At 40.7% G+C, this 21802-nt stretch overlaps 1 protein-coding gene across 1 annotated transcript in view; it reads right to left on the bottom strand.

The window, feature by feature from the left end:
• Positions 1-21402, bottom strand: part of ELMO1 (engulfment and cell motility 1) — a gene marked incomplete at its 5' end in the record, with an annotated part of 242586 nt that extends 221184 nt beyond the window's left edge. Inside the window, 3 exons of the mRNA XM_010296172.1 lie at positions 6518-6568; positions 20061-20133; positions 21275-21402. Coding sequence (XP_010294474.1) covers positions 6518-6568; positions 20061-20133; positions 21275-21402 — 252 coding nt within the window. The remainder of the gene's footprint in view (positions 1-6517; positions 6569-20060; positions 20134-21274) is intronic.
• Between the last annotated feature and the right edge of the window lie 400 nt (positions 21403-21802).

Below are 21802 nucleotides of genomic sequence, written 5' to 3'. Positions count from 1 at the left end.
GGAAGAGAAAAGAACTGACAATGGCGGAGCAGATCTTGATTAAGGGAGTAAAGAAGTATTTGTCTCAGCAAGAGCGCTGGTATGTCTCTCACTGGAAACATGGCCAAAAGTAATGTTGGCTGTTGTCATCTCAAGTGCCCGATGGGTGAAAATAGTGCTTCAGGAACACCATGCAGTTCTCACAAGCATCCTAGTTCTTGTTGCCATAGCACTCATATATGCTTATGGAATGTACAGCTCACTTATGACTGCATTAAAAAATGAAACCCAGATGAAATATGCTCTGAGTGCTTACCAGGGAGCTATTTTAATGATTTACAATCCATCAGTGGATGGACAGAGAGCATAGCTCATTAAAACACCAGCAGAGCCAGCTGCCATGTCTCTGCTTTTACTGAAATATCATTCAGGTAAAAATAAATAAATATCTAAAACCTGCCCAGCTGAGAACTGTTACGAGGGAATTAACAGAAACACGGCTCCAAGTAAATGAAAGACAGCAGTAACTGCTCTCCTGTTTAGAAAGGAAGGAAGACAGGAAGCTTGTAAAACGTGTGCTATTGAAGCCCCAGCGTTTCAAAAGGCTGTCAAGAGGCATAAGCTGCATGTCTAGTCTTAAATGACTTGCTCCAAGGACAGGCAGAAAGGTTGCCCTCAGGGAGTAGCAGTGCTTTAAAGGAGCAGCTTGATGAGATTGTCAGCTTAAAAAGAAAACTAATGACCTAAATCCAAGATGTGACTTGCTTAGAGACTCAAATAGCCATTTGGAGGTTAGGAATGCCAAGATCATCCTAACAAGGGATTCTACTGATCAAATTATCATTTCTTTGCCAACGAATACTTTGCGCAAACTTTGAAAGCAACTTATTACACAGACCTACGCAGCCTTTCTGTACTGACTACAAAATACAGTGAGCAGGGACAGGAGGGAGGACACACATTCCAAATGCAACCGCTATCAAACATTAATGTGCTACGGAAGAAATTTAGAGCATTGATTTAAATTGCTGTTCTGCCATTATGTAATCAGTTTTCTTCATCCTTTATAAAAAGCAAATAAAATACAAGTATTTTGGTCATCCCTGTAGATAAGTTAGTCACATTAGTCAATATTCTGCTAGAAAAAGGGCATACAGATCATCAGTAATGACCAGATGCAGTTTTGTACTACCCAAACAGGTGCATTTCTGTGGTTTAATTTAAACTACTCAGTATTGAAACACCATGGTGGTTTAAACTTCTGCCTTTTCCTGGCTTGTTACTGCCACTTCACCTGCAACTGCATATACGTCAGAAAGCAATGGAGGAGTGGATATGTTACATAATCAGCATTACACGCAAACCAGCTTCGACAGATCCAGCAAGACTGACTAGCCTCTGACGCCAGGTATACAATGAGATTCCATTTTAATTAGTAAAGACATTAATTGTCAACGTTTTTATATTGATACTCAAGCACAATTTCTACATCTAAAGCCCTGTACAAATGTATTAGAGTAGTCCTACGCAATCACTATCCACAATTAAGGGGACAGAAACAGAAACAGGGAAATGGTCACGTCTAGAGTCGTGTACTAAATCAATGATAACAGCATTACAGATGCATAGCCATATGTATTATGTAAATATGCCCAAGATAAGTTTATGAAATCAGTAGCCACTTATGAATGTTTGAGAAGCAGTTTTTCCTCTTGCTGCATTTGAAACAATACTTTTCGCTTACTATTCAAAATATGCCTTTGGAAATCTGACAGCAGGAGCTTCAACCTTTACCTAGAAAAAAAACAAAAACCAACACTACTTCCTAAATCTTCCTCTTGTACTATGAGCAGACAGATATAAAAGTGGCTTATCGACCATTTCCATGGTCAGTGTTCCTGGTATAAGGTTCAATAATAACTAATTCACCATCACATGATAAACATAATCACAATCATAGGCTAGACCTGCAAATATTCATGCATTTACTGAACCTCAAGAACATTAGGACAGTTGAGCACATATTAAAGCAATTGTAGATGAAAGATTATAGACTAGATCCTCAAACTTTTACTCAAAGATAGAGGGTTCAGATGCATAAGTCGAAACAGGGTGAAAAAACTCTACACTTCCTTGTCTGTGTAGATCACACAGAAACAAAAAAACCACATTGCTCACATCTGTAAAAGCATCCAGAGAAAACACTATGATCTCTATTAATGAACACACCTATTTACATGATTGCTCATGCTGGAAATGCTAATACAGTTGCCTACAACAACCTACAGATTTGAGAACTCAACTGTCTCCAACCAGGGTACCAAAAAAAAGGCATGCACAAATTAAATGACTGGGCACCATAAATACCACATTAGAAAAAGCTACCCATTGACTCCTCTTTTAAAGGTATACAGCTCATGAGCAAGCCATGTTTTTTAGGTACCCAAGAAGCTACTTTCAAATAAACAGTGAGTGCTCAAATAATCAGTTCCGTCTGAAAATTATTAAATAAAATAAATAAATACAGAGGGCAGTTCCTTGAGTTTAATTTTCCCCATATTTTAGCATCCTTTCAAAACAATTAGTCATCTGAACGGAGATTTGCAGGATCCGATCGGAGGAAACCTGCAGTTGCGTGCACTAAAAGGTTGGACCCTGCTTGTTGCGTTGCAGGACACAACTGTCCTTTCGGAACAGTCTCACACTTGGGAGCAATTACAGCTCATTTATACACCTACCTACCATCCACTGGAATATGGGTATCACAAAAGAGACAACAGCAGCCTGACATTTCAACTGTTACGTATGTTCAAATACAAAGAAAAGTTGCATAAGAAACTTTTGATGAGTCCCTTCAGAAATGCAAATGGACAAAGCGGGAATACGGGTCACAGAAAACTGCGAAAATACACAACAGCACAAAGAATTGTTAAGAAAGATGACAGGAGAGGTTAAAAATAAATAAGAAAGATGATATAGGAACAAAGATAATATGAGAGAAATTCAATCTGTACTCAAGTTACCTAGGAAACAGAGTGTCTGTGTGGTGAGTGGTTTATAGAGGAAAAAAATAGCATTGTTTAGAAAAAAACAGCCTTTCAGAGAATAGCACAAACTTAGCATACAGACCTACGGAAACAAAGAGGCAGTTCAAATTCCCACCAGGCCTAGCAACTGGCGTTTGCTAAGTTTTAACACAAAGAGGTTTAAAATAGACATGTTGTAAACCTCTGAAGGCAAGCATTTATAATAGATTTAGCAGCGCACCATAACTGCATTTTTGCCCTTGCAATATTAGCAATATTAGAATTTTCAGAAAAAGATCCCTATACACGCACACAAAACAATCTAAACCTGAGATTAAAGGAGATAAAGTATTTAACATGCAGATTTGGGGAATTAGATTTCAAATCTTAATTTTAAAAATCCAACCAAAAATGCTGTTTTACTACTTCTAGATAAAACTACTTTTTTTCCTCTCTTTCCTTTTAATCTTTAATAGTAGCTGTACTGGGTACATGAGCAACACACAATTTGAGGCTAATGACAACAGAACTCAAAAAGATCGTATCTTATCCTTCTTACCCAATTTTCAATGACTCATGGCATACAACTGTGCATGGGTATAGCCAGACTACTGGCTGTCATGGTAATAAGTTGTATGAAAATCAAGAACTCGAAAAGCATTTTAAAAGTTTATGCAGCCTTCAGAACTGGTCAAAATTATTCCTCTCGACTCTTCAAGGAAAAAAAGTTTCCTCAAAAGGCTTGTGAAGTTCAGGACAGATTTATTTTGGCCACAATAGCCAGGAAGTAGGCAGCTCAGGCCTCTCTGACACATCCCAGACACTGCATAATCTGTACATGGCTCCTCTTAATTTCTCTCAATCTTCCTCTCCTCCTTTTCTAACTCCTACACCTCTTCAAAAAGCACTGTGGTATGATTTTCTTTTTCTGTGGGAAGGGGGAGACAGTTTCAGCTTTACACTGATGTAGAATAGATAAAGAAGGGGGAAAACTTTCAGAATCTTAATATTTTTACAGGATGAGAAAAACATTTTCCATCTAGCCCTAGCAGCTAGGACAGCATCCTTCCCATTTTGCAGGAGGATATCATGCAGTCTGTTCTTCACATTATCTCCTCCAACTACTGCTGCTCTCATATAAAATATCAGAGGAAAAATGGAAACAGATGGCCTCGTAGCTTTTCAGGGTAAATGACAAGCTTTGTGTGGGTCACCAGTCTAAAAACTACAGCTTGGAAGCCTTTAATCTATCTATTTTAGGTACCTCTATAATGACCACTTCAACAGTACCTTAAAAGCAAAGATACTATTGTAGGGTGGAAACATGCAGAACTTCATTTTATGTCTATTTTAAGAGCACAAATACTCTCTAATCTGATAAAAAACAATCCAGTCTTTCAAAACCTCCTTCCAAGCCATTTCCCTGATTCTGGGGAAAAGTTAACAAAAACTTTTTTCAGGGATAAATATCAATACTGAAGACTAGAAAGTAGACTGGCCTTCTTATAACAGGATGGCTGAGTCACTTGGAACTGCAGGCCAGTGCCAGAGTGGTCCATAACTTGGTAGGTAACAGGTAATACCTCAATATCTTAAGGACCCCTGTCTTGGTTGACTGACCCTGAGGCAAATCACCAAAGAAACAGAACAAGCAGAAGAGTGTCTTACGCAACACCCCACCTTCCTCCCCACAGGCATTAGCAGAAAGTGTTACAAATCCAAAATTTGTCTTTTGTGTTTGTAGGTCACGTTTCCAATTGACCAACTGATCATGAAGACAAACAGACAGCCATTTCCATAGATCAGTCACAGCACAGCCTCTCTTCAGTTTTGCATGGTGCAACTGGTTGTGGATTTTGAGACAGGGAAGGATTCCATGAGTCATCTCATGCTGTCACTCCATGCTGCGGTTACACAAAAGAATGATGCAGTGTGTTTGGACCACACTGGTTCTTGATGAACCACAGATGTTGTTCTCATTTCATGAGATCCCAAGACTGGGTAGTAGATAGTCCTGTTTTCAGTGGAGTGGTTACTTTTCTTAAGAAGTCCCAAAGGTTAGGAGAAGCTGGTGCTGGGACTGTCTGTTTCTGAGGAAGTTCCAGGAAATGGGGTTTACTCCATCAGCAAGTGGTTTCCCCATGTACAAGGCTATTTTGGTGACGTACAGCGAGAGACTCTGGAGTCACATAGACTCTGACAGAGCCATTGTCTTAAACTGTTGTTTATTCTTATGACTGTAAAGCTCTGTATGTAACGACTGCTGAAAAAGATGATGAAGGATAATGGAAATCTCTTGCCTTCGCCCAGCTGGCTGCTGCTTAGAAGTGCTTTCTGTTAAGAAGCTACACTCCTGTAGATTAATATTGCAGTCACTTCTTAAAAAAACTTGAGGCACATGTATGTTTCCATATTAGCTTCTTCAATTTCCACTTACACACAAGCCTGCATAGAAATTCAGTCATCTCGTAAGCCAAATATAAGCCATCAGCCGGTTAACCAGGCTGGTGAGGAGTGGAAACACACATGATGCCTGGAGAACCTGGTGAGTTAGTAACAACATATACTTCTCCGTTTCTCTACTTTGAGCCTAGGTTCTACTATCTACTAGTGATCCATCCAAAAACGTAGCTATAATCTCTGCATGGCTTCTAGGTAGAAGTTTTCACACTTTATGGCAGTAGCTGACCCCACTCTTAACAGGTTCAACAGAAGCCAAAAGTTAAGCCACCACAACTCCATCTTGCCTGTTCAAATGAGCTGCAGTACAGGGTGGCAGAGTTTGGCCATAAGAATGCTTTGAATCTGCAGAAGCTAAGCCACCACCGTGAAGAGGTAAACCATTTTAATGTCACACTACATTTGACAGCAAGGAAATTGGATTGCTGCTGCCTTAGACATACATCTTCTGGGACTAACAGTGGCTTTCAGCATGTGTAGCAGGAAAACAGGCCATTACAAGGCAACCAGCAACCCTGCCATGCTTTTTGAGGAGCTGGCAAGGAAGTGGTGTTGAAAAAAAACAACAAATGAAAACAGTAAAAACTCAACATTACAGTTGCTGCTCACTCAATAGAAACACAGAGAGCAGGAAAGCTCTGACCTGAGCTGCCCAGCAGAGCTCTCCATGATTCAACTCCCAGCCTTTTCTCTTGGCTCTCAGCTCTGGGGCAGAAAAGGAGCACTTGAGTGAGGCTGCAATGCCAGCAGGGAAGTAGAGGTAGCTTGGACATGAAAGCTGTTCCCAGTGGGAGAGAAGTGAGAGACAAAAAACACCCAGTTGTGCTAACTCTGTCAACAAACGTCACCCCTGCCCCCGTAACTCAAAAAAAAAAAAAAAAAAGAGAGAGAACACCACATACAGTCATCTTGTGACCACACCATCCTCCTCCTTTGCGGGGGGATTGTGGGATACAGTGCGGCTAAAGCTTAAAAATACATGCATTGGTTCACAATTATTTACTAATCAAATCTTCACTTTGAAGGGAGAGAAGGACAGACCAAAAACTCACTGGAGATGTTGTTAATCGAAGAATCGCTCCATTTTTTATTTCATTACGATTCTGAAAGAGAAAAATCCGAAAGGTTTTATTTAAGACTCACATAAAAACATGAAACATGCATTAAGCAGAATGCCATACTAAACCAGCAACAGTACTTTCCCCCGTCTGCATGCAGGAGGAGCTTCCCTCTGTCATATGTAAGCTAACATCTATACAGTATTTTCCCCACCAAGGCATACTAACATTAGCTTCAAGAAATAGGTGGCTGTTCACATGACATTTAACAAATCTGAACCCTTTCAAGAATGACTTCATGTTTTTCAAAGTTTAGCTTCCACTGGCAACTTCTAAATTCTTCTTTGAAATATACTGTCCATGGTGTCTGGCTCTGGTATTGTGTTACATAGTTGAGGAGTTTGTAAGTTTACTGAAACCTGTCATTAAACATCTGCTGGATTTAAAATTTATCCCACTGGCTCTCCATTTTCTATAACAAGAACATGCTGACTTAAACCACTGGAACCAACCCACTGAGCTCTGCCCACCACGATTTTGCATTCTCCCTCAAAATAAAAAAAAAAAAAAAGCATCACTGTTAGCGGTAAGTAAAGTTCAAACATGCCGTAAGTCATTCTCCTCACCCAGCTGGCAGAAAGAGGGAGCATTAAACATTTTCTTTTGGTTAAGCTCACATAAGGTGTTCAATTAAACTAAAGCTATGGGTAGATGAAAAAGCTGCCATGGCATAAGCTGTGGTGTATGCTTACGGTATCCTCACAACTTTGTGGTCAATGCCCATGCGCATGGCCTTCCCCTGGGGTAAGCGTACGGGAGCCTGCCCCTCTTCCAACAAGCTACCTCCTCTTCACCACAGGTTAAGAGAATAAACTACCCAGCACAATGAACAGACTGACAGGTACTGACTGTGCACGGCACAATGCACAGTCACAACTTCATTCTCGGTTCGGTAGCTTGTTCATCAGCCATTACCCTAATTCATCAAAGGAATCAGCGGAATCCGTAATGGTTTGAGAGATAAGAACTAATTTTGTTCTAGAGACCACATTGCAGGCTTTCTGCAGACTGGTGTTCAGCCAAAAAAAATGAAGGTCTATTTCTTCGCAGGCAATTTTTCCCAAATTCATTTCATCTATCTTGCTCTCATTCTGATACATCTCAAATCCAAAATGCTAAAAACAGGATAAATCTTGCCTGAAACCAGGTCAAGCAGTCCCAAAATAAAACTCTAGTACATTGTCTCTTTCTTGGTACCCAAGTTCTCTGTGGGATTGGTTCTAGCTATACGCAAGATCATCCTCCACCCACAAACACTTCTTCACTCTAGCTGAAATAACTGAAGTGCCAGACAACACGGGGTACAAGGGAGAAGCTTTTTTACAGCGTCTTTGCTTACATACGCATATAACTCACCTCAGCCCTTAACAGTCTTCTCCTGCCAGAGCAGCCCCAGGGAGGCCAGCCAGGCTATACTTGAGAGGGGCAAAAAAGGGTGAGCAGCTAAGTACAGGGTGACTTCCCACAGCACTAACAAAGCGCCAGATTTTCTCCTCTCGTAGTAAAACAGCACCAGACCCAGCAACATCTCATCATGCATAAGGAATCCGTATGAAGTGGCAACAGTACATTTGTGTGGTTTAATCTAAATCAGTGTTGAAACAAACTCACTTTGCAAACAGTTGTGGTGGCTTAAACTGCTACCATCTCCTGGATTTGTGAAAACGAATAAAAGTAATTGCTTTAGTACAGACATAGGCTAAATCTACCTCCACCAACAGCTTAGGCTAAGGCACTGGACCTCAGCTGCGTTAGGCTGGAGTATATGCACGCACACATACACACGGGGTTCCACCAGCCATGCTTGGAAGGTTGCAAATCCCAGGATGCAACAACATGAAAAGCAGTCAGGGAATCAGGCAACACTTAAACTGCACCAATCACATTCAGAAGTGAAAGTTCACTGATGTCCTTATGAAAATATTGGATTTAAGTGAATAGACTGTTCTTAAACGTAAGTAAGAACACCCACACAGGCTTATTTTTTTTCAGCAGCATAACTTTTAAGCTAGAAGTTTCTTATGTTTCCCGCTCTAATTAGCATGAACTACTAAATCAGATGTATGTGGTTTAACGAGTTAAGTCACTTCATGTGGGCCACAATAAAGGGTCTCTGCAAACCCTCTTAGTCCACTGCAAACATGAGGTGCCAGGCTTTGTGTGAGAAGGCTACGCTATGGTCTCAGAAGGTCCAAGGAGTTTGCTGAAGAGTGGAGTACTACTGCAAGGCAGGGTGCCTCCCTCATCACCCTCCTGCCCGTGTGCTCCCTCTTCTACCTCACACCAGCTTTGACACTGGACAGACCTGTTTGAGGGGTCAACCGCACGACCTCACTAACTCAGCAGAAAGCAGCCCTGGCAGGAAAGAGAGGAGAGTTTTCTGTCAGGTTAATAAACAGAAACAAGCTCTGCAAGGGTTGAGCACTAATGCTAACCTAGGAAAGATGGTGGAACCACACCTTTGGGATCAGGAAAGGGGGTGGGAGGAAAGAGAACAGGGGAAGCATGAGGAGGAATTATACCTTCCCTTTTTGGGAGCAGCCAGACAGCCCAAATTACATTATTTTGCAGTTGCTTCAAGGTGAAGCCAAGCTCCATAGTTTGTTCAATTACAGGAGTTTTGTCATAAACTCAATCCCTAACTCACAAAAATTCGGGCTTAACCTGATACGCTCTCTACAGTGTCATGCATGCAGGTTAAAAAAATAAACCTCTAATTACATAAGGACAGTTATAAATTGCATAGATTGAATCTACAATCAATCTAGCAAGTGAAAAATATTTTGTTAAAAATACACTATTTCTCTATAGTCAGAGGAATTTAAAAACAAGTGGAAAAAGGGAAGCTGATAACCTGGCTGAAGTTCAGATACCACATAGAGATAAACAAGTACTGTTCTCCAGAGTAACTGTATGTCAGCTGGTTATATATAAAATAGCAGAGGAAAAAGAACACACACAGTATGTAAAAGCATCACTGGAAGTTTTGTTTGGGGTCTTTCTGTTTATTTATCAAGCCAAATCTGAAACACGAAAGCTTTAAGACTCAAAGTGGCAATGCCTGTCAGAGGCCACGGCACATGAAGCACAAAAACCTTTCTCTCATCATGCCTGGCTCAGAGCAAAGCGCATAAGTCTGCCCTATACTGTAAATTCAATCACTGCTATCGCAAGAGATCAAGAGCTCATCTTCGACTCCTGATTTAGACAAAGGCCTAAGGAAAACTGCCCATGCCTTCTCTCTGAAAGTATTCAAGGCACCAAGTCTCTAACACAGCAGTCTAGCCAAAACTTGAAAAGGGTTAGCTGTTCCCCAATCAAAAATCCAATTTTGTTTATCCATTCTAAAGAGTGACTTAAGCGCCTACCAAGAAACAGCGTGTAAGTGTACAATTAAGCCAAGAGGATTTCCTACGTTAACTGTGTGATGCAGTAGTCAGCATGCCAGTTAATTTCAATTGCAACACTTACATGCACTTAATCTGCTTAGTATTAGGGACAGCATCCTGTGGATTTCTTTTCCAGGATAATGTCATTCCAACACAGCAGCCTGGCTTTGGCGATCGTACTCATAAGCACCACTGCTATTCAGGACAGGGTACACCACCAAAAACCAAAACCTCTACCAAGAGGTCTACACCAAAACCTCTTCCAAGACATTTCTCATCTGTTTCTCAAGTGTACATCAGGTTTGTAGATACTGTTCATGCTGTTGATCTGTAGTAGGGAAACATTCCTGGGCAGAAAGGGAACTAGAGAAACACCACTGTCCAAAATGCCCCTAAAAAAACTCCATATTGGGAAATAGATTTATTATAAATGCTACCTAGGACTAAGACAGCAGTTATTTTATGGATACAAATAAGGCCCATTTGCAATATTGTATCTAACAAGAGTCTACTCACTAGATGATTTTATTCTAATTGAGTAGGTAGTATTTCCAAGCACCATACTGCTGCATGATACTATCCAAGCCAGGTTTTCCATCAGACAGACAAGTACTATCATGAAAACACAGAAACAACAAAACACAGCAGGAAGCAGAGGATACCTGGACAGGTCGGTTTGTGTTCAGGTCTTAGGGCCCCCTGACTTCCAACTCCACCAGCTGGAGCAACATGAACCTACGTTATCTGCCACCAGACTGTTCCTTCTTAAAGCTCTGCCTTTACTGGTGTCCAAAACACATGCAGGAGACTTGCATCTAAAAAGCAGGCCTCGAGCATTAACAGAGTCCACCAAACCATGGAAAGGGATGAAGGTATGTGAATTTGCTTTCAAAAAATCCTATCAAAACAGTCAAGCCATTTATTCAGAGCTTTGCTGGAGGCACACTTCGGAAAAATTATCAAGCAAAATTAATGTTTATTTTGCCATCTATTTGTCTTATTTTAATAATCTCCTATACCCAGCAAAATGCCTCATGATTCAGCTCACTGTAACTGGTTGGAATGGAATGTTTTCTTAACATATTTGAGGAAGACCTAGAAGCACTGGTTCCCATGGTTATAGCTCGCTCAGCACTATTTTTTAACCTTGACCAAACAGTTCCTTCATACTTCTCTAACTGGGCTAAAGAATAACAGCCAACAAATGTAAAATTCTTCACGTGTTTATATCGTTAAGGAATAGATTTTTCCCTATTTTCATATTACAATTATTTTATTTTACGCCTTCCTCCAGATTGACACCACGACAAAAGATCAGAGCTATGAAATACACTTGAAGTTAGTGACATCATAACATTTTCACAAGGATGAGTTTGGGCAAGTAGTAAATAAGGACAAAATGATGCATAATAGAGTTCATTCCTAAGACAACAACTCTTCCTAAGTCAACAACTCATGAAAGAGAAGCAAAGTCCTTGCTGGCAGATCTCCCCTAAGGCACTGATCAAATGTGCTACAGCAGCCAGTAAATATTGGGTGGCATCAGAAGTGGTACTGTGCACTAGACAGAGGGCATCATTTGCCACAACAGAACAACTTCATGCACCCATACACAGGGCACTGTGTGCAGTTCTGATCTTCGCACGCCAGCAGGAGTAGGGAAGTGATCGTGCCCCTGTACTCGGCACTGGTGAGGCCACACCTCGAATACTGTGTTCAGTTTTGGGCCCCTCACTACAAGAAGGATGTTGAGGTGCCGAAGCGTGTCCAGAGAAGGGCAACGAAGCTGGTGAGGGGTCTGGAGCACAAGTCTTATGAGGAGCGGCTGAGGGAACTGGGGTTGTTTAGTCTGGAGAAGAGGAGGCTGAGAGGAGACCTTATCGCTCTCTACAACTACCTGAAACGGGGTTGTGGCGACGAGGGCGCTGGTCTCTTCTCCCAAGTAACTAGTGATAGGACAAGAGGAAATGGCTTCAAGTTGCACCAGGGGAGGTTTAGATTGGATATTAGGAAAAATTTCTTCACTGAGGGAGTGGTCAGGCATTGGAACAGGCTGCCCAGGGAGCTGGTGGAGTCACCATCTCTGGAAGTGTTCAAAAAACGTGTGGATGTGGCGCTTCAGGACATGGTTTAGGGGACATGGTGGCACTGGATTAATGGTTGGACTTGATGATCTTGAAGGTCCTTTCCAACCTAGTGATTCTGTGATCTTAAGGAGGACACAGTAGTGTCAGGGAAAATGCAGAGAAAGGCAAGTGAAATGCTCAGTGGGGTTGAGCAGCTGCCTCACAAGGCAAGGTCTCCTCAGTTTGGAGGGACAAAGGCCAGAGGAGGGAAAGCAGTGGACAAGCTGAATGCAGAACTGTTGTTACCAAGTCCTGCAGTACGAGAACTAGGAGGTAACTTGACAAAAGCGGTAAGGGATCCATTTAAAGCAGATGAAGAATGTACCTCTTCATTCAGCAGGCAGTGAACTTCTTGAGCTTGCTGTCACAAGAAGCTGTGAAAGCAGACAGTATTAGCAGGTTCAAGAAGAGATGAAAGAATTTCATGGCCCTTATACAGATACTAAATGGACTAAGTGTAGATATAGCCTCCAACACCTGCAGTACAACCAATGCTAATGCTGAGGAAGTAGGGAGGGAAAAGCCATGACCAGATCACAACCCTGAACAGCATTTACTACTATTACAGCTGGAGATAGACTATGAGGTCAGATATAACATTTGGTTGACTTGGTAGGAAATTTCTTAAGTTCATTTTTAGTCACCAAAGACTTTAGTAAGATGAGAGTTAAGAGATATAGATAATTATCAACATTGTACTACTTCGCATGACAGGAATCTACTGCTTTAGAAGAAATACTGAGGCAATTAATCTTGTGATAAAATTCCTCTTCTGGGAAGCTGCTCGAAACAGGAAGAATGTCTTCTAGTTTTTCATGTTAGAATTTGATGATAGCATTTTCCTTAAAAAATTAAGTGTTGGTAGTTCAGATGAAGTTTCTAAAAAGAGGAAGCTTTCTGCATGCTGTTTATCTACCCCCATTCAAGGATTACAGAAGCTAGTAAATAAACCAAGTTACACCAGTGGTGCAGTTTCAGGGTAAACCTAATCCAGTGCAACTCTACAACCCACTGGATGCACAATTCTGCACTATCAGTCTAGCATGTGGGCTCCCAACACTTTCTTTACATTGGATCTGCCAACATGCAGCAGCACAGTTAACCACCTAACCTTAAAAAAAGTCACCTCTTCCTCTTCCCTTCATTCACAAAAAAGAGGGCGAAAAAACCAAAAATCCAGAGTTTTCTTCTGTCAGATCCATGACTTGAACCAACTCACCTTCCAGCAGTAGTCACTAGAGAAGTGAAGGGAATGAAGCAAGGGAAGGGAAAAAGTAAGCTCAACTACCTTTTTCTCCAGCAGCCCGCAGTTATACCAGCTTGAATGCCACTGAAACCACATCCTAAGAAAAAGTCCGTACTTTGCATGATTCACTCATCTTGAGGTGGCGTGATCTACAAGGACAACATTATCACGTACTACTTGCTCTGCAGAGCAGCAGTGGTATTACACTGTGAGCAGACATCCGTCTGACACGCGAAAAGAAGTTACACGTAAGTTATTTTTAACCTGGATCAGTTCCCCAATTCAAGCAACCACACAGACAGTTGTACCAGTAACACGGAAGGGGTGGGCAGATAACAAGCAGCCCTATCGTCCCCTGATAAGTTGGAACGTAAGAGCTGCACCCTGCAAAATAAACATCAGGAAATGACAGACTTAGTTGGGCTCATACTATTGTCGGTGAGATCATGTGGGGAAATCGGAACAGGGAACTGGTATGGACACCCAAAAAACCCCCCACACAAATAAGGATTGTCAAACTGAAGTCAGTTCTTCGATGTAGTTTGCCCAACACATTCACCCACAGCACCACTGAGGGGTCAGTGCAGGAACAGTAGCTCCTTCAGAAGATGCTGAAGACATAAGCCAAGACCATGGTTCACAGTCACTTTTGCCAAATCAAAGCACAGCTTGCTACCATAAAGCAGCCTTGCTTTTCAGTCTCTTGCTCATTCCTACTACTGTTTCTATGTGGCATAAACAGTTGTATAACTTGATGACTCAACAAGGGAACTAAACCAGCTGAAAATTTTAACCATTTTGGGTTTTGCCCAGTTTGTAAGGGAAAATACAGGAATAAGCTCCATAGTAGAAACAGGACGGAGGGTCAGCTCATTTTGCAAGCACCACATTTGGAACCGCACTGAGACTTGTTTAAGGGAAAGCCTGTAGGTGCTTGTGCTTCTTTTAACATGTACATCCTACTCCTACTCCCTTGCCTGAGCCCTTCCTCTCAGAGAGAGACTGAAGGGAAAACATCCCTTCTCCAGTTGTGACTACAAGTCAGAATTCACCAACAAGTCATCCCACATCAGCCTAAGCCAGCTCCACAAGCAACTGAAAGACATAAAGCTCACAGCTGTTACAAAGAGCAAAGTTTCATTCCTCTTCCTTTAACTTCTTCCTTCTCTGCAGCCCATTCCTGGACATGATTCAAAGGTCCTGCCGCACCCTTACATCAGATCAGGCAGACTTTCAATCAAGCAAATTTAATTAAAGTGGCACAGAATGATCCCCTTTTGCCACCAACTCCACAAATTGTCAAAAAAAAAAATGCTGTAGCATTTTTTCTAAGCATGCCCCTTAGGAATAAAGTGCAGGATCTCACAGGGAAGAGGAGAAGTCTGAAATGTCCCCTGAAATGTCCTGCTGAAAGCAGTGAGCTGTGACATCTGTTCACCGCAACTTGTAAAACTACCCTTCTATCTAAAAAGGTTGTTCTTTAAGTTTGAAGATGATTTAAAGATCATTTTTCTGTCAGACAGATCTTAAAGAGAATGGTTTGCTGTCAGCTGAACCCCAAGAGTTCCACTGTGCCTGCAGTTTACCATACCTATCTTCAAGTGCTGTAACAGAAAGACAAACCTTTTCAAAGCCTCTCTTCTCTAGCGGTTACTTGCGAGGCAAAATTGCAAACTGAATTCAAGAAAATAAATATCCATACAGCTTTTTAAACAAACACTTGATCCATCTCATCAGCCTTGATGTGGAACTAAGGAACTAAATAGAAGATGTTGTCACACCAAATATTTAAAAAGTAGGCAAGCAGAAGTAGTAAGCTGTTCATGCTGGGCCCAGAAACTGTAATAGGTTGACAGAACAGAATTATTTTCTCTGGAAAATTTAGCATAAACCTAAAGTCCTACAAAATAAATCCTAAAAACCAAGACTAATTTACTAAGAGAAGTATAACCACTGTTCTTAAAATCAGGCTGAACAAAGCAGGATTGAAAGTGGTTTAGTGTATGGATACTCAAGTTTTATTTCTGTTCACCAGAGAAATATACTGGTGTCCAGTAGTTTCTCCCGGAGTCCACAGCACAGTGTTACCTGCATACATCTATCAGGCAGGAGCACAGCCACTCTGACTCCATGTGCTGCCCTTATTGTTAGGAATTTCTGCAGGGCTGTGCAGATGCCCCCAAAGAGTAAGAAATTTGTGAATATGAGGGAAATAGCACGTGTCCTATCAGTGGCAGAGAAAAGGGAAAGTTAAGCATAGTTTGGTCCAGGTCAAATCTGGATTGGAATCTGCTATTTATGTAGCATTACTAACAAATGTATTATCAAAAGTAATGCAAAATGGCAAATGAGAGGAAAAGATCACTTAATATACTTCTCCAGTTCCCAGCCTTCATGCTACTTCTCATTCTCGGCTGCTTACAAAGTATCAGGTCCTTCAGTGAATCAGAAACTTTCGTTATTGAGAACATTTGCTTCCAACTTACTGAAGTTCAACTAATCAGTGAAAACAGATGAATACTAAAAACATGAAAGAAAAAAAAAAACTCCAAAAAACTCCAACCCTACAAGTGGCTCATTTCTTGTCCTGTAATTTACATACACTCCCACGCAGGGAGCCTGTAATGGCATGGTGGAATTTCACATGAATATACAATTACAGGTTGTATTCAGCAAAAAATAGGTCACAAGCAAAAGCACCTTTGAGAAAGAACAAACACCGGGGACTCTACCTAGGTTCCCAGCTCAGGAAAGGTGGGAGGTAGAAAGATGTCCCATCTGCAAACACAGCAAAGAGCTGAATAATGACAGTGAAAGAAAGGTGGGGGCAGCTCCCTTTGCAAAATAGTACAAAAGTCTCTCAAAACTAATAGAGGGAGCTCAGTGTCCGCTCTCTTCCACTTCATACAATAATACATAAGAATGAAAGGGAAATGGGAGTCGGGAATGAAGGAGAAAAACACATGGAGTCTTCACAGGCATCAGATGTAAAAACTGAACACAATGAAATTGTGACTGAATAAAAAGGGACTGCAGTCAACAAACAGATGAATGAAACTTCCTTCCATTTAAAAGATAACATAAAAAATGGCACCAGTATTACCACTGTGTGCTGCACATAACTCGGAGCTCGCTCAAAAAGCCCCTCAGCAAGAGCGAGCTAGCCTTTTATTCCTGATAGCTGCTCTGGCGCAGGATTAAGAACCACCACGTTCTGCCTCCAGCAGTGAAGGCAGCTTGAACACGGCTCTTCCCCAGCCCCATACTGCTGCAAGGCCCCCTTGTTGATAAACACTGCGGTTTATCACAACTCCAGATGTGACAAAATGACCATTTTTGAGGCTGCGCTGTAATCTGAACCACTGCAATGATCCAGCTCCTTCACTACCGTTTTGTTTTCAGAGACTGGGTTTGAGCTAATAATGATCCCTCCCAGACTCAGAGCCCATGGTGGGCAGTGCAGATGCTCAGGCGGATCTGGAGGAGCCAGACTGTGTCTGCAGGGCCAAGAGTGAGCAGCGATAAGGGACCAGGCATAACCACCAACGTGCTGCACGAGCCACCTGGATGTCTGTCCCTGGATTCCTAGTACTGCCAGCAGAGGAACACAGTGGACAGATATCCAAGCTGTGATTTTCAGCCCAGTTACACACATAGCACACAGCTATACAGCCACTTTCTGCCCTTCTTATAGCATTTTCTGTTCTAAACCTGAGCTTGTCCAGGCTATAATGTTCCTGAGTTATTACACCTGATGTACCTGAATAGATGCTTGTGTACAACCTGGACAGATTGAAGCAAAGGTGACTTTTTATTCTCTATTATATAGTATCTAGCACAATGAGATCCTGATTCAGAAGTCAGGCTTTTAGAGGTTTGACCTATCAAAGAAATGGCCCTCCTTTAAAAAAGGACACACCTATAATTGTAATTAAAAAAATGAAACACATCGTGATCAAAAACACCAGCTAGGCTTGAGCTTAGGCACTATGTTTGCTCGGTTTTCTTATTCACATAATCTCTTATTTTATTTCTCCCATTAAAAAAAAATTACTGAAATACATAATTCATAATTTCCACTGCACTTTCAGAGGCACACATATAGCCAAACCAGATCCCAGAGGCAGCAGTCCAAACTGCATCTCCTGTGATAAGCACTATCTCCAGTAGGAACCCTGGCTGACTCAAGATTTGTTAAATGACCACCCTTATACCGTCTGAAGGAGTTATTACTACTCCTGTAGAGGCATTTTTCTAAATAATACAGCCAGGGAAAAAGAAGTAAGAGGCAGAACTGCTTGGGCGTTGTTTATATTTATGTATGGTATAATCAGGAAATATAGGTCAGCTACAAAAGATAGAGTTCTGCATATGACAACCAAAACACAGATGCGCTGTTTGCCACCCAAAAACAAATATGTAATCGTAAGCCATGTGTTGACAGTCCCACATTTGTACCATTTTCACTTCAAAGTTTCTTGTTACTTTGTACAAGAATTCATTAATTGCTTTTCTTTCTGTTAACTTTAAACACGGTGATATTTTAAAAAGGCATCTCTACCTGGAAGGCCATAAATTAGCAGTCACCAAGGGTCTGCAGAAACATGACCTATACATAATGTTTTCTGCATATGTACAGACATACAATTCATCTTCCAGAGCAGTAAAAATATTTACGTATTAGAAGCCATCATTGTCACAAAAGAGCTCTGCTCATGTCCTAGTAAGAGGCAGACTAAAGCAACATGGGCTTTAACAATTGGTGTTGCAGCTTCATTGAAGTGCATGTGTTTGCCCTCATGCCTGGTGTTTTTCACGTTTTATTTCAGAAGGCAACAATACCCTACTGCACACAAATGAGGGAAAGTATGTAGAAAGGGTGATGGCCTATATAAGCCTCTCTTTATAGCCACCATCCAATAAGCAGTGATAAACAATGAACAATATCTAATAAAAGTCACAGACATCTGAGTAATACTGGTGGCATTTAGAGCTCTTCTCTCTTATTTATGTGACTCAGAGTCAGACACTCTGCATATTTTCAGTAGGGAATAAACAAACTCGAAGTCCTCTCCGCAGTACAATCCAAAATGTTCTAGAAGACCATCGTTTTCCATCCTTATTGCAAGCTACAGGCAGCCAAAAGCCATCAGACTTCTTTTTATACAGAACAGAAAACATTTCTCCAAAGCTGCAGGATCCTACCCACCAAAGGTGGAGGCAAAGCCTGGAAAATTCCTCCAACTGTATCAGGACAAATTCATTCAACAAGCTCAAGTATTCGCTCGATCCTGGATTCCTGGAAATACTCACTGTACTATCAGAGTTTAAATGCCAACAGGCAAGTTCAATTTTGTCTGGCATATTGGAAAACGTTGTGTCACAATTCAGGGCAATTAGCAAAACAGTCTCACTCTTTAATTTGGGTGGAGGCAAAATACAGCAGCCAATAATTACGTCAACAGTTTTCCTTGTGGTGTCCTTTGAAGTGTCTGTCAATTGAAACTTGAAAAGAAAGGAGAAAAAAACACACAAGGGAAAAAACAAACTGTGACACATTGAGAAGATTGTCTGGGGTGACAAACAGTTAAATGAAAAACTGAAACTGGTCTGCTAAAAAAAAAAAAAGCAGCACTACCTTATGAGCAACTGCTTTAGCTGTCTTGCTAAATTTAGTCTTTCTAAATGCTTAACTGTTCCTAAGTTCCCTTTATTTCTTCGATGGGGTAAGAATTACAGCAAGAGAAAAGTTAGTTCATGTCTCAGCTGTGTTTAGCAGATCCTAAACAACTGTAAAATGTAAAACAAAACCAAAAGACCCTTCCGCTTAGGAGTAAGCCAAACTAAACTGCTAACAAGGTAAGCCATCTACGTCTATGCAGCTACGCTCAGGTCTACTTAGCTCAAAACCCACTGAGTTTAGGGAATCTGCATGCAGACTTCAGCAAGTTTTGAATAGTGCTCTTTTCCCATCACTTAGAAATTGTACCTCTGCAGCACTACTGTGTACACTCTTCCAAACAATTTTTTTTTGGTCATAATTTCAGTAATTTCAGCAATTCTATCAGTAATGCTAGGAATGAATGTACTACTTGGTCTCGTTCAGATGAGCATGTCCCATTTATTTAGACTAGACATTCCATTTTTGTTACAGCTCCAGCCATTTCGTTACTCTGTGCTGAAATCATTGCATCACTTCATGAATCACTCATTGCCACGCTATCTGGGGACCAAAAAAAATAAGCCAATGTAACATACAGAACTGGAAAAGGACAAGACAGGAGGTGGGAAGGAGTAGCAAATATTACACAGTCACTGAAACTTATTTCTACCTGATCAGCCAAAGAGGGAAGTGACATGCACTGAACGTCTCCTCAGACTTCAAAGAGCCCTTCACGTTTTACATATTTCAATTTCCTGTACACCACTTGTCAGCAGAATACTAAACATGCACAAATACCAAAGCTGAAGGGCTCAGCGCTTAAGTCTCAAACTCAACAGAAGTGAAGGCCTTAGCACATTCAAACTTTTATTTGCCTTTCCAAACAGAAGAAATCCATGCAAAATCATTAAACCAGGTCCCCCAGTACCTACCCTCTTATCAGCATTGCATTACAGAAAATACTCTATGTTTTTACATATTTTAATATAAAATAAATTATTGTGGCAAACATTTTGACAGGCTCTGCAAGAATTGTGTTGAATTATTTACCTACCTTCTCTGTGATGTAGAAATTAGAGCTATCAGCATGCTGCAGTGCAAATTGATCATGATTTGCAAGAGACCACCTTAGAAATATGAAAATAAATTAATCACAAAGTGAAATCTTAAAAATTCAAAAAGTACACTTTACATAGTTTTACTATGATCAAACAAATGCCTGTCATTCCCATGTATTTCTCATACTTTTACATAGCTTTCAGTGATGAGTTCCAAAGTTTAAGATACAAGCATGCTTACAAAGGGAAAACTTCAGTAAAAATACATCCTATAAGTAAGATTTTCCCTTTGCGTATCTGAAACAAAGCCCTGAACATGACCATGGTCGAGAAAGAAATTACATAAAGAATACCTTTCTTCCATGGTAAAGATAAAAAGGAGGAGCGGGGAGAAAGAAGAGAAACTATTTTGTCGCTACAGTGACACTTCAGTGCTCCAAAAATAAGTTGATAATGATCTGATATTCATTCCAGATCTATAAAAAACAGCAAGCATAATTTTTGCTTGCAGTAAGCAAGATCACTAAATCACTGAAACAGACTCCAAAAAAATTTACAGTACCACAATTTTATGCTAGCTTATACAATAACAAACACATACAATATTAAGTTGATATATTACATTACACATAAAATACCACGTTTTTATCTCAGCAGCAATTTGATAAATATAAACTAGTTTCTCCTCTGTGGTAGCACTTGCTTAAAACAGCATTTTTTTTCCCCCAAATATATTAAAACTAAAGCAAGATATTTCTCTTAGCCAATTATTAGTTCTTATTGCAGGACTTGTGATTAACGTCTCAGTTTCATGGGAGCAGTCACATCAACTGGACCAGCTTACAGCAGCCACTGGACCCAATGCTCAAAAATCAAAGCCACAGACAGCGCTTTAGTTCCCTAACCCAATGCACTGCAGGGATCACACATGTAAAGTGAGTGGGTAAATACACCTCTCTGCAGAAAGGCAATAGTCTAATTAGAGAGCCCCCACATGATAGAGACGCTTTGTTAGGAACCTCATCTTGCAAGTAACCAATCCAAAATACACTGCAAAGTCAAAATCTGAAGATAAAACAACTACAAGATTTAAGAAACTAATGACTAGTCATACAGGGTATCTAGTTTTTCTTCAAAAAAAATTATCTCCTGGTTGGTTTAATACGTCAAAAAGTATAGTATCTAGTATGTACTATATGGCAAAACTTACCCATCGCAGACTTCTTTTATTATTGAGGACAGTGGCTTTTTCTGGTTTAAGGAAAAAAGAGAAAAAAAAGCAATCACCAAACTGAAGCAGCAAACTGAGCTCTTAAAATATGCTTCCAAAACCACTACCTGCAAAGAACAAAACAAGTTAGTAGTATTTCATTTTTTGTTTCGTATCAAGCTTGATAGGACCGAAAAATTTTTTGCTGTTTTGGTCTGCTAATCTATAAAGACAGCACTGCTACACATACGCATGACGACATTATCAGTCCTTTTTGTCAACATTAGCCCACACGGCATCAACTCAACTTCCCAACTAAGAAGCCAAAGGGTCTTTTGTGTACACTGCATCTCATTACCCAACAGAAACAGAAGATTCAGATGTCAACATGACCATTTTCCAGGAATGACATCTGAAGCAAGACAACATTCAATATTTTTAAACCTTTTGTCCCTTTCAGATATGCTCATATGATGACAATAATCCTCTCTCCTAAGTACACATACACAGGTTCCCCTCTGACAAAAC

Source organism: Phaethon lepturus, unplaced genomic scaffold, assembly GCF_000687285.1.
Source record: "Phaethon lepturus isolate BGI_N335 unplaced genomic scaffold, ASM68728v1 scaffold3321, whole genome shotgun sequence".
Lineage (NCBI taxonomy): Eukaryota > Metazoa > Chordata > Aves > Phaethontiformes > Phaethontidae > Phaethon > Phaethon lepturus.
The sequence above is the reverse complement of the archived record's forward strand: the minus strand, read 5'-3'. Positions and strand labels throughout refer to the sequence as shown.